Source organism: Chiloscyllium punctatum, chromosome 38, assembly GCF_047496795.1.
Source record: "Chiloscyllium punctatum isolate Juve2018m chromosome 38, sChiPun1.3, whole genome shotgun sequence".
Classification (NCBI taxonomy): domain Eukaryota; kingdom Metazoa; phylum Chordata; class Chondrichthyes; order Orectolobiformes; family Hemiscylliidae; genus Chiloscyllium; species Chiloscyllium punctatum.
Window position 1 is genome coordinate 54,960,281 of NC_092776.1, and position 16,187 is coordinate 54,976,467.

Genomic DNA, 16,187 nt, shown 5'->3' on the forward strand with positions numbered 1-16,187 from the left:
ATTAGGTTTATTGAGTGTTGGGGTAACTAACTTTTACTTCCCTTTGGTCAAACATAGCACACCATCTGCCTACAAACGCCTAACTTGGTAAAGACCAAATCCAAGACTGCTCAAGCCAGTTCCAATGTTTCTGGGACAACTTCCATTGCTTTTTGTTTCCTATTTTATGATTTTTATCATTTCCAGTTGTTGCGGAAGACTAGAGCTTTTGAAATCCACAGGCTAGAACAAATGAGGGTATGTTGCTAGGAATCTAGAGGGTTTGTGTCCTTTTCAAAAAAAAATGCCCGAGGATGGACGGTTTTAAACACTGGGTGTGTGTGTGTATATATTTATATATATTTATTTCATATATATATATATTTGTTTTTGCCCATGAGAAAAGTGATTAAAAGTAGACCGAATACAAGAGGCCCTTTTTTTGTTCTTTTAGGCAGAAGTAAAAGCATGTCTAGGCAGTATTTGAGGAGTAGTGTTAACTTGCCAACACATTTCCTTCAATCAATACTGCCAAAACTAAATTACACCACTGATCTGATTATTTGCATGACCTTGACGTGCATATACTGTACTGACTGCTATGGTTTCTCTTCATTACAACAGTGACTACACTTCAAAAGTATTTCATTGACTAAAGTGCTTTGGAATGTCCTCCAGGTCACCAGAGACAAAGATTTATTTTACAGTCATTTCGATCAGAATGTGCTAACCAATTACAGTATTTTATTTTAAAAGTCACTTTACAGATGTAGCCAAGTGAAAATTTCCTTCATACAACTGTGATAACCAACAGCACAAACATTACTTTTGTGGAATATGTATATTAGTAAGGAAATTATAACAAATGCAAAAGAAAATCTTTTGAAAAAAGGTGTACCGTTTCACATTACCACCACAATGCAGTCACACGCATTTAATTTTATTGTCGTAAAAGTTAAAAGTAATGAGCATAAAGTTGGAAGGCAAAGTAAGCTGCAAACCAAGTGAACCAGCCACTTGGTGCCTGGAGCTGAGGGTCACAGTAAGTTGATGTTACATTAGGTATTGAAATATAATTACTACAGAAAACATTTTTGGCAAAAATAAGATTGAAAACAATTTTAGTACATTAAATATAAACAGAAAATGCTGGAAATATTCAGTAGATAGTGGACAGAAACAGGTGACCTTTCGTCAGAACAGTTGGTTTGAAAGGTTACTGTCCTAAAGTATGAAGATTGCTTTCCGCCCCACAGATGCTGCATGATCTGAATATTTCAGAATAATTTTTAAAAATTTAAGATTTCCAGCATCCACAATATTTTGCTCTTGTGTTAGTACATTATTTTTCCACTGCCTAAAATAATTTGACTCACTCAAATCTCGAACACATCAAAACTTTACTGTTAAATAATGCATAGCTTTGGATTTCATTTTGTAAGCTAACATTTGGGGTATATAGTAACTGTGTAGTGATAATTACAGTGAGATAAATCAGCATGGAAAGGTACATACAAAGAGAGCAGTAAACTGTTGAGTTACTCTTGTGTATTTAGGTCCATTCAGAAGTAAGTCACTTCCTTTCATGGATTAGTTACTAAGCCCTTCTAGTTAAATAGATTTACTAAAAACTAAATGACATCTTTGATTCTATTTTGGTTACAACAAAGATACATAGCCAACACCAGTACAAAAATAATTAAATATTTTATTTTGAATTAAAATGCAACAGTGGCAATTCTTTTTGCCAACAAATGAAGTGTCACTGTTGACAGGTAATCTATATTAAAAGTATTTTAAACCAATCTATAGGCACCACACGGGACCAGTTTGTAACAGCAAGCATGTGTGTTTTTTTTGGACAAAGGGTTGTGCTTCAAATGCAACAATGATTGTTTAAATACACATGGCAGATTATCCCAAGACAGCCAGCCGTTTGTTTTTACAGTAAACAAGAGTTAAGAACACACTTGTGGGTTTTTAATCTACCTATTAATGCACAGGATGCCTGGTTAATTGCTAGAGTTGCTTTCTCCTGGAGATTTTAGGCAACTGCAGAATGGTGCCAGAAGCACCACCTGCGTTTTGAGTGATGCTTGTGGAAAGCAACCTCATCCTTCTCGCGCTCCTTTTTTACTCGCTGGTAATGGTCCTCCTCTTTAAGGTACCACACAGGTGGCCAACGGTGCTTTTCAAAATATTCTTGGTTTTCTAGTAAATAAAAATTAAAGTTACAAGTCTGAACAGTTTATCTTAAAGTTAAGATTCTCATATAGAAATCAACTTTAAAAGGATGATAAAAACATGTTTTAATCAGGACAATAAGAATGAAAACCTGAGTGTAAACCTTTACAATTTTTGCGCACAATAACTATTGGGAGTGAGAGCATTGCTGTCTGTCTAGGTTGAACAGCATTTGTAAAAATACGGCAAAGTAATAAAGTTAAAAGGAAACCAATCTATTGTGCCCTCTGCAAGATAAGCTCAGTTCTACACCCCTGCCCGTTCTCCATAATTCCCTGTAGCCTAATGTTTCCTCTTCAGATGTTTATCCAATTCACCTTGAAAGCACACAAAAGTCTGACATCATCACATTTTTGAGCAGCGCGTTCTGGATCTGAACTATCCAATTTAAAAAAAACTTTTTGAAGATCAAACACAGGTTATTTAATTTTGATTGACTACAGACTACCAATTCTTAAAATAAATGAAATAGCCAATGGTACAAATTAAACAAGTTAATAAATATAAATGAAGTGATTTTAAATGTTGACAATTAAACCATATTTACTGCTGGTCACTTAGTGGAGGAAGCAGTTGACTTGAGCAGTTGAATTTACAGAAAACAATTAAATCCAGTTAAACAATGCAACTAGTCTATAGTGTACATTAGATTGTTGATATCACGCACATTGATCAACAAAATGGATATCATCTCCAAGGTAACCATTCAAAGATGTAGGGAATGATCTTTTGCAGGTGCCTTGGGCACATTCAGCTTCCACGTAATTAAAACTTTCAGTCAAATAAACATGAACTCAGTTCAGAAAGATACACCTGTCAGCGTAACCAGAAGAATGTAATCTATTTACTGTTTAACAGTAAGAGCATAGGTAAAAGGTAAAGTAAAGGTCACTTGTGTTATTATGCTGTCAGCTTTGAAGGTCATTAAAACAAATTCTACATGAAGTCACTTGCCCACTGGATTTTACAGTGAGGTTATGGCTTTGTGTAAGAAATTTGAACTATTGTGAGTTAATTGTTTAATCATGCTGAACATGACATAAAATATAATATTCCCCTATTTAGCAGAACATCTCCTCTCTCTTTTCTGTAAACCATTGTCTAATGGAGACAGAAAGCAGCATTGCACAATCTGCCACAGATGTTCTCAAGCTCAATGTAGGAGGCCTAAAATAACTAGCTTACTGTAGCATTCATGTCTGTAGCCATAGTTGAGAGAGCTTGTGACAGTGAGTGTTAAGGAGGCAGTTGACTGGACATCTTTGGGAAGAATCTGATGGAGGTACACTGACGTAAATAGCCCGTTCCCTGTTACTCTATAACTATTCTAGTGAAAGTGATCTAACAGGTTGTGTTTTTCTAGAAGATCCAGTGCCCACATATCCTGTGAATGTTTATGCGCACCAAGATACTGGGAATTTCAATTTCAGTCACACCATATTAGTGCCAAACACACCTGGGTAAAGTATAGCACATACTAGCTGTGGATCCATGTTAGCCTCAGCCAACATTATACCAAATAACCTTCGATGTGTTGAAACATTATTTTCTAGGTTGTAACAACATGATATCAGATATCATCTAGTTCTCAATAAGAATAATTAAACAGCAAAGGCTACTGCGTTATGTGCTTCATAGTATCTAAACAGTTTTAAATAAAACCAACAGAGCTGTTTTATTCTAATCAGTCTGGCTTAGATTCAAATACAGTGCCCAGAGATAGAAGGAGGGATTACTAAACCACTGTATTAGCACGTCTCTGAAAATTTAATTAGTCATATGAGCAAACCAGAGTAAATATTTAGTTTCTTACCAGGTGATATTGCCTTTATCTCTTTCCTGAACTTGCAGCAAACACTGTTGTAGCTTGTACAAATGTGATGCAAACACCAAGCTGCCAGTTGATGTGCATTATGAAACTACAAGCATATAGAAAATGGAGAGAAAGTTTTAAGATCTGCTATAACATGTATTACATAAGAACATTTACATAGATATCTTATGCTTAGATGAGAAATGGCCTGTGCTTGTCCTAGAGGAACTACATAAGCTTTCCTAAATGTGAGAGTCATTCCTCAATCCCTGCATATTTGAAACTGGAGTAACAAATAATAGTCAGACCACAATCTATGTCAATAAATCAGCTAGAAATGTAAAATTTAACACTGAGACGATTGAAGTTACAAGTCAAAATGGAAGTCCTTTGTCACTCAACTAGTGTCATCATGGGGAGAGATAGAGCAGCAATTTCCAAGTCATACTTATTACTACAAAACATTTAGTCTGCAAATAACATGTATAAATACATTAGAACATATACACAATACAGTGTAGTTAATTTGCACTGCTATTCATGGATCACATGCCAATTTACTGAGTGTAAAATCATTAACCTATTTCTCAGAAATATTTGTAATGTATTATTCTACAAACAAATCTTAGGATTTACATGGTCCATGTCCGTTCTTGGTCCATGCATTTTCATTAGAATGTAACTTAGAGCTTTAGGAATTAAAGTTTCAATTCCAGAAATAAGAATAAATATAAATGTAATAGACTTTGCTGTTTCAATTGCATTGAAAAGGTTGGGGTCATGTTGCTTTAAGAGGCTAACAGCTAGAAAGATAGAATCCGAAAGATCAAGTGGGCTTGCCAAGTTGAAGACATGGCGTATAACTGCTTAAGTAATGACAGTGCAGAGAAATTCTTGTTTTGGGGATTAAAGCTAAATGAGTTAAAAGCTTTAAATTAAATCTGAAGGCCTCTAAACACCATTTGCTTCATCAGGTCAATGAATAAACTGTAAATGAAAGATAATAGTCAGGTTGAGGTTAGCTCAGAGCAGACTTTGTGGTCATTAATATGGGTAGCATTTAAGAAGGTTCTCTGGTTTCAATATATCCGAGCTTTTGTTGGGAAAACTCAGACGTAGCTTGGAGCTGGGACAGTGCTGAAGCAGAAGACACACTGTCCTTACTAGATGAAATAACAGTTAGAATTTAGGCAAAGTTCCAGGAAGTGATGGCTCAATATCACAGAAAAAGACTAAAGCAAATATAAACCCTTAGTTATAGATAGTTCATTGCAGCTGAGAGTGGGGCATAAGAAAACTGAAATTGTGGCGGTAATTGGATGTATGGGAGCAGTTGGGGAAGCAGTCCAAGTTGGAGGGGCTTTGGGATGCTACACCTTTGCAAGGATTCCAGTTCTTATGCCCCACAAGTACAGGCAGACAATCCTTTATCTGAAATCCAAAAAGCTCTCAAATCAGAAGGTTTTGCTGTGAAGTCTTTTTTCTCATTTATAAGGTTGTTTGGCATGCAAACAGCTAACCCAACTCCACACCCACTCGATGCATGTCACTCAGATGCAACCTGGGTGGGCATGGCCCAGCACTGGCAGGCCTCAACTCGCCGGTGAGTCTACTGTTCAGTAAGATTTTTAAAAATTTCACTGTCAAACTGTCACTTATTCCAAAATTTGAAAAATGCTGAATTCCAAAAACTGGCTGGTCCCAAGTGTTTCGGATAAAGGATTGCGTACCTTTACTTACTTGACACAGCTGAGAAAGATTGGAGCTTAGAGAAATTAAGTGGAAACTCTTAAGCTAGCTGTTTGCTGAAAACTGAAATTGTGGCAGTAATTGGATGTATGGGAGCAGTTGGGGAAGCAGTCCAAGTTGGAGAGGCTTTGGGATGCTACACCTTTGCAAGGATTCCAATTCGTTATCCTCAAAGGAGACCAAGTTTTAAAGACATTTAGTGACTCAGCATTAACGTTTGGCTGGGATCTATCTTGAACATGTTCATCATTTGAAATCTAGTCTGTGGGAATGTTAGACCAGTTTGTTAACTTATACTTAACTCATGTTCATTCTGGTTATTAAGAGTATAAGTTGATTTAGGGTCATTATCTTGTTTACTGATGTATTTATTATTGCTTATATTTGTTTTGTTCAAGTTTGCATAATAAAGGATTTTCTTGGCAATTTAATTCAATCCTGGAATCCTGCTGTGTACTTTTTGAGTCAGTTTTTCTACATTCAATTATTTGAAAGATTAAACTGGCTTGAGAAACCATAAAGTTACAAATTGTCCAATATTCTCATAACTGAGATCATAAATTGGCAATCTCATCTGGTATCGTCCATGATTCAAAAGTACAATTGCTCTCTAAACAGAACACAGAGTATTGGCAGTTTCAGTGGTGGACAACTACTGATCTTCCAATTGCTCTGCCTGCTGTTACAAGTCATACCCCACCAAATCTGGTCAGCCACCTTGTTGTTTGAAGTGTGGCAAAGCAGGAGTTCCAATGGTAGCAGTCCCATAAATTGTTCATTTCGGAAGGGAGAACAAAAGAGCAGGTTATTATTTAAATAGAGCACCTGTGTACTAGCTTTGTGCTTTGCAAACAAGAAGCTGCAACACAAAGGGACTTAGCATGACTGTATGCAAAACACAAAGCTAGCACACAGGTGCAACAGGTAATCAGGAAGGGTGATGGAATGTTGGCCACATCTAGAACAGTTTCAGTCCATCTATTCAAGGAAAAATACTATTTCATTGGAGGCAGTTTAGAGAAGGTTCACTAGGTATGGAGGGATTGGCTTATGAGCAAAGGCTAAACAGGTTGGTGCTCACTGGAGTTTAGAAGAATAAGGGGTGATCTCATCGAAACATACATAATTTTTTAAGGGACTTGACTGAGTAAATGCTGAGAGAATGATTCCCCCATGGGAGAGTCTAGGACCAGAGGACATAGTCTCAGGATAATGGGGTGCCAATTTAAGACTGAAATAAGGAGGAATTATTTCTCTATGATGATTGAGATTTTGGAACACCCTGCACAGAGAGCAGTGGTGAGGAGTCCTTGCGTGTTTTTAAGGCTGAGATAGATACAAATTCTTCATCAGTAGGGGAACCGAGGGTTATGGGAAAGGGCAGGAAAGTGGACATGAGGAATATAAGATCCAGTCACGATCCTGTTTAACGGTGGATCACACTTGAGGGATAAAAGAGCACAGCAGTTCAGGCAGCATCCAACGAAATCAACGTTTCGGGCAAAAGCCCTTCATCAGGAATAAAGGCAGTGAGCCTGAAGCATGGAGAGATAAGCTAGAGGAGGGTGGGGGTGGAGAGAGAGTAGTATAGAGTACAATGGGTGAGTGGGGGAGGGGATGAAGGTGATAGGTCAAGGAGGAGAGGGTGGAGTGGATAGGTAGAAAAGAAGATAGGCAGGTCGGACAAGTCAAGGAGACAATAACTGAGCTGGAAGTTTGAAACTAGGGTGAGGTGGGGGAAGGGGAAATGAGGAAGCTGTTGAAGTCCACATTGATGCCCTGGGGTTGAAGTGTTCTGAGGCGGAAGATGAGGCGTTCTTCCTCCAGGTGTCTGGTGGTGAGGGAGCGGCGGTGAAGGAGGCCCAGGACCTCCATGTCCTCGGCAATCAACCAAACCGCCCCGTGGCCCAACATTTCAACTCCCCCTCCCACTCTGCCGAGGACATGGAGGTCCTGGGCCTCCTTCACCGCCGCTCCCTCACCACCAGACACCTGGAGGAAGAACGCCTCATCTTCCGCCTCGGAACACTTCAACCCCAGGGCATCAATGTGGACTTCAACAGCTTCCTCATTTCCCCTTCCCCCACCTCACCCTAGTTTCAAACTTCCAGCTCAGTTACTGTCTCCTTGACTTGTCCGATCTGCCTATCTTCTTTTCTACCTATCCACTCCACCCTCTCCTCCTTGACCTATCACCTTCATCCCCTCCCCCACTCACCCATTGTACTCTATGCTACTTTCTCCCCACCCCCACCCTCCTCTCGCTTATCTCTCTATGCTTCAGGCTCACTGCCTTTATTCCTGATGAAGGGCTTTTGCCCGAAACGTTGATTTCGCTGCTCGTTGGATGCTGCCTGAACTGCTGTGCTCTTCCAGCACCACTAATCCAGTATTTGATTTTCAGCATCTGCAGTCATTGTTTTTACCTTGAGGGCTAAAAGACCTACTCTTTTTCCTTTTTTTAATAGTCTTAATCTCAAAGATAGAAACATTAACATACAAGGGGTAGGCATCCATACAATTTATTGTATTTCTGGATATCTCCCTCATGAGGGGTGTAGCATTGGGGTGGGGTTGTTAGTTAAAGAATGGGGAGCACCTTGCCACTGATCAAATGTGCACAGGTTTCAGCTTTCTTCTAAGCCTTTAAAAACTCAGACATTCTGTACTTACTTCAGAGGAATCAGGTACTCTCAAACCGTTACCATTGGAAAAATCAAATTTGCAAGCCTTAGTTGTACCTCATACTTCATACAATTCAGACATATTTAACATCATGCAGAATTAGAGGAACTGACAAGATTTCTACTGGATGATACAACTCCCATCAGTCTCTCAGAACGAGGGAGGCAGGACACTGGACTGAGTAGAGCAATAGGTCTTCTACACCAACCAACCAGTGAGACTTTCCATCAAACTGAATGGAATAGACAAATACCTCAGACTCCTCCTCATAACCCCATCCAGATTTTGTTATTAGAAATCAAGACAAGTTTAGGCTATTGGCGCTTATGGGAATTTTTTTTTATTTTACGCAGAGTCACAGCACAGATACAAACCCTTTGGTCCAACTCGTCCATGCTGACCTGATATCCTAACGTAATCTAGTCCCAGTTGCCAGCACTTGGCCCATATCCCTCCAAACCCTTCCTATTCATATACCCATCCAGATGCCATCTAAACGGTGCAATTGTACCAGCCTCCACCACTTCATCTGGCAGCTCATTCCATATACGTACCATCCTCTGCATGAAAAAGTTGCCCCTTTGGTCCCTTTTAAATCTTTCCCCTCTCACCCTAAATCTAAACCTTGTCTATTTATCCTAACCATGCCCCTCATGATTTTATAAACCTCTCTAAGGTCACCCCTCATCCTCCGACATTCCAGGGAAAACAGTCCTAGCCTATTCAGTCTCTCCCTATAGCTCAAATCCTCCAACCCTGGCAACAGCCTTGTAAATCTTTTCTAAACCTATTCAAGTTTCACAACACCCTTCCGATAGGAGGGAGACCAGTATTGCACACAATATTCCAAAAGTGGCCCAACCAATGTTCTGTACAGCTGCAGCATGACTTCCCAAAACCAATACTCTGACCAATAAAGGAAAGAATACCAAACACCTTCTTCACTATCCTATTTACCTGCGACTCCACTTTCAAGGAACCATGAACCTGCACTCCAAGGTCTCTTTGTTCAGCAACTCTCCTCAGGACTTTACCCTTAAGTCCTGCTCCGATTTGCCTTTCCACAGTGCAATACCTCACATTTATCAGAATTAAACTCCATCTGCCACTCCTCAGCCCACTGGTCCATCTGATCAACAACCTGTTGTACGGAGGTAACCTTCTTCACTTTCCACTACACCTCCAATTTTGGTGTCATCTGCAAACTTACAAAGTATACTCTTATGTTCACATCCAAATCATTTATATAAATGAAAAGCAGTGGACCCAGCACAGATCCTTGTCGCACTCCTCTGGTCACAGGCCTCCAGTCCGAAAAGCAGCCAACACCTTCTACCTTTGAGCCAGTTCTGTATCCAATTGGCTAGTCCTCCAAGTGACCTAATCTTGCTACCAGTCCACCATGAGGAACCTTGTCAAATGCCTTACTGAAGTCCATTTAGATCATGTCTACTGCTCTACTCTCATCAAACCTCTTTGCTACTTCTTCAAAAAACTCAATCGTTCGTGAGATATGATTTCCCACGCACAAAACCATGTTATGTTGACTATTCCTAATCAGTCCTTGCCTTTTCAAATACATGTAAATCCTGTCCCTCCGGATTCTCTCCCCAATGCCCACCACCGACGTCAGGCACACACCAATCTACAGTTCCCTGGCTTTTCCTTCCCACTTTGTTAAATAGTGGCACCACGTTAGCCAAACTCCAATCTTCTGACACTTCACCAGTGACTATTAATGATACAAACATCTCAGCAAGTGGCCCAGCAATCACTTTCCTTGCTTCACACAGGGTTCTTGGGGGCACCTGATCAGGTCCTGGGGATTGATCCACCTTTATGCATTTTAAGACATCCAATATCTAAATGTAATGGTTGCAACATTTCAAGCCCTGAAGATCTGCAATGCATGAAATTTGCAGAATACCTCAAGAATATCAAGGCAGTTTTCACTGGAGAAATAGGTAATTATTAAAAGAAAACTACTTGCAATTATCAACTGTTCTTTCAGGACTTTACAACATTGCAAAACAACTTACATCCAATGAAGTACTCGAGATGCAATCATTATTGCAATGTAGGAAATGTGGCAGTCAATTTGGATAACTGTTCTTTGAAATAGTGCTGTTGTATCTTTTTATATCTAGCTGAGAAGCCTTGATTTAGCATCTTATTTAAAACATAGCAACTCCAACAGTGCAGCAAGTCCTCAGTATTGCAATGTGTATTGATTCTACATAGTAATATGCCCCATAAATCCCATGTAATGTTCCTCATTTTACCATCTAATAGTATTGAGAAATAGACCAAGAAAAAAAATGATTAAAATTAGACTTGCATTATAATTGCTTTCTTAGTGGTTTATCTACCATTCATGAGGCTCTATACCAACTGTCAGTAAAGTTCAACAATGTATATCACTAAGGAAATGACCTACTTGTGCTAGTTCCAAGTACGTCAACACTTCCCCGTCAATATCATCACCTTCTTTTACAGATTTCAACAACTCCTGCACAGCATATTGTTCTGTAAAGGAGCAACATAAACAATTACATTACAGAGAAATGGGAAACAAACACAAAATTACTCAGATGATTATTAAATACATTACGTTCTGATATAACACAATAGTTCCATTTTTGCACCATCTTGCATTATAAGAAAATCATGTAATAGCCAGGCCATTTAAACTAATGGGGCCTGAATCACATTATAGCCAATACAGGTAAGGAATGTTTGCATTCCATAAATAATGGTCTACATTCTTCAAATTGTTAAAGCCAATTTGCATTGAACAAACACACATATTAGCAGAACTGACTGTATAGTCAAATTCTATCAAAATAATCTACAATGCTTTTATCTGGTACATGATATGAAGGAAGTCACAGATGAACAACACGGAAGCAGACTCTCTGGTCTAACTTGTCCGTGCCAACCAGACATTCTAACTTAATCTAGTCCCATTTACTAGCACTTGGCCCATATCCCTTCAAACCCTTCCTATTTATATCCCCATATAGATGCCTCTACCACTTCCCCATGTGCAACACCCTCTGCATGAAAGAGTTGCCTCTTAGGTCTCTTAAATTTTTCCCCTCTCACCCTAAACCTATGCCCTCTAGTTCTGGACTCCCCCAACCCATGTAAAAGATCTCATCTATTTACTTTAACCATGCCTATTATGATTGTATAAACCTCAAGAAGGTCACCCCTCACACTTCAGGGAAAACAGCCCCAGCCTATTCAGCCTCTACCTGTAGCTCAAGCCCTCCACCGTGGCAACATCCTTGTAAATCTTTTCTGAACCCTTTCAAAATTTTACAACATCCTTCCAATAGGAGGGAGACCAGAACTGCACGCAATATTCCAAAAGTGGCCTAACCAATCTCCTGCACAGCTTGCAACATGACTTCCCAATTCCGAGACTCAATGCTCTGACCAATAAAGGTCGGCATACCAAACACCTCTTTCACTAAGCTATCCACCTGTGACTCCACTTTCAAGGAACTATGAACCTGCACTCCAAGGTCTCTTTGTTCAGCAACACTCCCCAGAATATTACCATTAAGTGTATAAGTCCTGCCTTGATTTGCCTTTCCAAAAATGCAGCACCTCACATTTGTCTAAATTAAACTCCATCTGCCACTCCTCGGCCCATTGGCCCATCTGATCAACATCCCGTTGCATGCTGTCTACTACACCTACAATTTTGGCATCATCTGAAAACTTAATATAGCTATGTTCACATCTAAATTATTTACATAAATGACGAAAAGCAGTAGACCTAGCATTGATCATTGTGGCACACCACTGGTCACAGGCCTCCAGTTTGAAAGGCAACCCTCTATTACCAACCTGTCTTCTGCCTTCAAGCCAGTCCTATATCCAAATGGCTAGTCCTTCCTATATTCCATGTGATCTAACCTCATTAACCAGTCCACTTTGAGGAACCTTGTCAAAGGAACCTTACTGGAGTCCATATAGATCATGTCCACCATTCTGCCCTCATCAATCCTCTTCATTACCTCTTCAAAAAACTCAATCAAGCTACTGAAACATGATTTCCCACGCACAACGCCATGCTGACTATCCCTAATAAGTCATTGCCTTTCCAAGTTACGCTAAATCCTGTCCCTCAGGAATCCCTCCAACAGCTTGCCCACCACCGAGGAAAGATTCCCACAAGTCCAATTCGTTCAGTTATAAAATAGAACATAGATAAGTACAGCACAGAACAGGCCCTTTGGCCCACGATGTTGTGCCGAGATTTAATCCTAATGTAAAATATAGTAACTTAACCTACGCACCCCTCAACTCACTGCTATCCATGTGCAAATGTTTCCAAATTCTCCAAGGCAAACATTGAGGAGGCAGGACCAAATAGAAGTTGGTCTAATTTGTATACCTCCAGAGCATTCAGCTCTCCAAATCACCTTGGGCGGAATTTAACAGAACTATTCTCCTGCTTTGTTTTACAGACGGATTAAACAGATCCCAGCCTCCTGTTATTTACAATTGGTCTTATAGCCAGTGCAACACCATTTTTGGAAGACTAATGGTAAAATCAGTATTACTGCAATCTGAATTATCTCTTGTCTGATGTGTACATGGTTTCTTGTCCTTTCGTTAACACTGACCTGTCAGAGCCACAAAACGTGGAAGGCACAGTCTGTTTGCCAAGACAATAAGCTCAATCGGGTCAAGCTTTGAACTGAACGAGAATTGGCTGGTGTACAGGTACTCGAGAACTGCTTGCATGCAAGCCTTGCTTGTGGTGGGAAAATAAACCTGTAAGTAAAGGCAACATACTTTTATAAGATCAAACCTTGTTTTCAAATGCTGTATTATATATTCATGGTTAATAAAAAGTATTTATATATTATTGTATAAATGAAATTCTGAACCTAAAATGTGAATTAAGATCAATTTACGAAATGGTCATAAATCTATTCTGCACCATGAAAAATGTAAGACTCCTGCTTTATTACATTAATCAAACTGGTTTAATCTGATACAGTAGAAATAGAATTACCAATGTTTGCAAACAGTTGTATGAGAACGGAAGTTGGAAACTGCCATTCATCACAAAGTCCTGAAGAAGGGTTCCACCCGAAACATCAACTTCTCTACCTCCTGATGCTGCCTGGCTTGCTGTGTTCTTCTAGCCTCCTGCCTGTCTATTCATCACTTGGGAGCATAAAGCTGGTATGCTAGCACATGGGACAATTCCTAGGCACATGATTGTGACAATGACGACCTGAACATATCTGCAACACTTTATAGTGAGTTTTTCATGTCACAGAGTACAGCCTGAACATTAATTGTTCGACGTCTACAGTAATAACCCTAAGTGATATCCAATTTTGCTGTGACCATCTATTCAGGCAGATCCCATATCACCCTCTAGATGAAACAACACAACTCTCCTCTAATCAAGCACTTTAAAATCCATGGCTCCTGGTTATTCACCTCTCTGCAAGGAAAAATATCACTCATAAATTTTGGAAACTTCAATGAAAACTCCTCTATGTTCTATAAGAAATAACCAACCTTCATCCAGTCTTCTTTTATTGCTGAAACACCCTATTACTGGCTATATCCTTGTAATTCTCTTCTGTATCCCCTCAAATGCGATCACATCCTTCCTATAATGTGATGACTATTGTATACAGTCTGTCTGTGCTACAGTGTTCTACACAGTTCTAGCATAACCTCCCTGCTCTCAGACACTCAGCCTTCACCAGTAAAGGAAAGCTTCTTGCATGTGTTCTTGACCATCTTATATACTTGTCATACTAACTGTAGGGATCTGAGAACATGCAATCCAAGATCCCACTCTTTCATCTCAGAACATAGGCACTTACTGTCCTCTGCCAATGCATAAACACTGATCTATAGATTGAATTCCATTGCCACTTTTTTCCCCATTATTCATATTTTTACTAGTTTTCTTCACTATAAACAATATTGCCTTTTTTTTGCATCATCTGCAAACTTAATAATCATGTCCCCTACATTTGATTTTAAATCATTCATGTATACAAAAACCAAGGAATCTCGTATTGAGCCTTGCAAAGCTCTATTGGATACATCCTTCCAGTCACAAATACTTAGGTCACATTTGACTCTCCAATTTTTATTTTTAAAAGACACGGCTATCATTGGCAAGGTCAGCATTTGTTGTTCATCCCTAATTATTTCAACTCATTGCCTTGCGAAGCTATTTTAGAGGGTAGTTAAGAGTCAACAATATTATGGATCTGGAATCACAGGTAGGTCAGACCAGGCAAGATTGACAGATTTCTTTCCATAAAAGGACATTAGTAAACCATGTTGGTTTTTACAACAATCGATAACAGCTGTACTGAGTACTCATCAGTACTGAGATTAACCTTACATTCCAAATTATTTGATAACTATTTGAAATTTCTGAGCAGGTAAAAGGCAAAATTTGAGAGGATGGCACAATGAGTGTGGTCTACATGGTTATTAGCAAGGCATTTGTCAAGGTTCCATACAAGAGGCAGGTTAAAAAACAAAAAGCTTTGGGCTCCATGGGAGATTGGCAAATTGGATCCAAAGTGACTTAGCGGCAGGAAGTCAATAGTGGACTTTTTCCAACTAGAATACAGCTCAGACCCCAGTGGGGTTCTGCAGGGCTCAGTACTTAGTTCCTTGTTTTTTGTCGTTTTTATTAATGATTTAGAAACAAACCTAAACACGAAAGAAGTTAGCAGATGGGTACATGATTGACAGTGAGGAGGAAAGCTTTAAACTGCAGGAAAACAGATAGTCTGCTAAGTGAAAAATGAAATTCGATCTGGAGAAAGGAGAAATATTTTGAGCGGTGCAACAAAACGAGAATGCTTGACAACCGGAAGATACTTAGTAGTACAAGGAAGGAGTGCAGAAGAGTTGAAGCATATATTCAGAGAACTTTAAAAGTAGCAGGATTGGTCAATCAGGCGGTTAAGGCAGCATATGGCATGCTTTCCTTTATTAATGTAGGCAGAGAATACAAGAACAATAAAATTATGCTAGAACTATACCCAACACTAGTTAGACCATAGCTCAAGTACTACTTGTAGTTTTGGTCACTACATTACAGAAAATATGCAACTGCACACCAAATGGTGCAAAGAAGTCCTATGAAGGATGGAAAAAAAATAGTTATGAGACAAGATTGAATAGGATAGGTTTTGTTTTCTTGAAACAGAGGAGGCTGAACAGTAACTTACTTGAGGCGTAGCAAAACATGAAGGGCTTAGTCACATTAAATAGGGATGACCAATTTATCTTAATAGACAAGCCAAAGAATGGAGGGCACAGATTTAAAGTAAGTGGTAGAAGGATTAGAGGGGAGATTGAGGAAATGTTTTTACCAAGAGAATGGTAGAGTCAACAGCTGGGATGTTGTCAGTGTGCACAGCCAGTTCTTATATGCATTGATATTTACATCTTAGTGGGTCTGGTTGGTGGTACACAAGATAATGTATTATATAGTACAGGAACCTTTAGGAATGTATTTCTTCACAAAGCAACTATGAATGAGGCGAGGAGAAGGGCAAAATAAGGGATTTTGTTTCTACTCAAATTAAAGCCTTTGGTTGCAAATCATTGACTTCTTTGATTAGTTGCAAGTGGACAGCTCTCCAGTACTCCTGATTGAAGGGCTCTCTAAAATCATCTTTATCATAGTAATCTTCTACAGCTT

General features: G+C 39.2%; 1 protein-coding gene across 6 annotated transcripts in view; it reads right to left on the reverse strand.

Moving 5' to 3' along the window:
- Window positions 1–699: 699 nt before the first annotated feature.
- rhobtb1 (Rho related BTB domain containing 1) overlaps window positions 700–16,187 on the reverse strand; it is a 90,620-nt gene continuing 75,132 nt past the window's right edge. For 5 of the 6 annotated variants that reach the window (XM_072557917.1, XM_072557919.1, XM_072557918.1 and 2 more), the window contains exons 7-10: window positions 13,111–13,261; window positions 10,908–10,996; window positions 4,037–4,142; window positions 701–2,190 (exon numbers count right to left, since the gene is read on the reverse strand). In XM_072557917.1, coding sequence (XP_072414018.1) covers window positions 2,024–2,190; window positions 4,037–4,142; window positions 10,908–10,996; window positions 13,111–13,261 — 513 coding nt within the window. In that variant the 3' untranslated portion in view covers window positions 701–2,023. Of the gene's footprint in view, window positions 2,191–4,036; window positions 4,143–10,907; window positions 10,997–13,110; window positions 13,262–16,187 lie in introns of all 6 variants that reach the window. The other variant, XM_072557920.1, reaches the window with a different exon arrangement.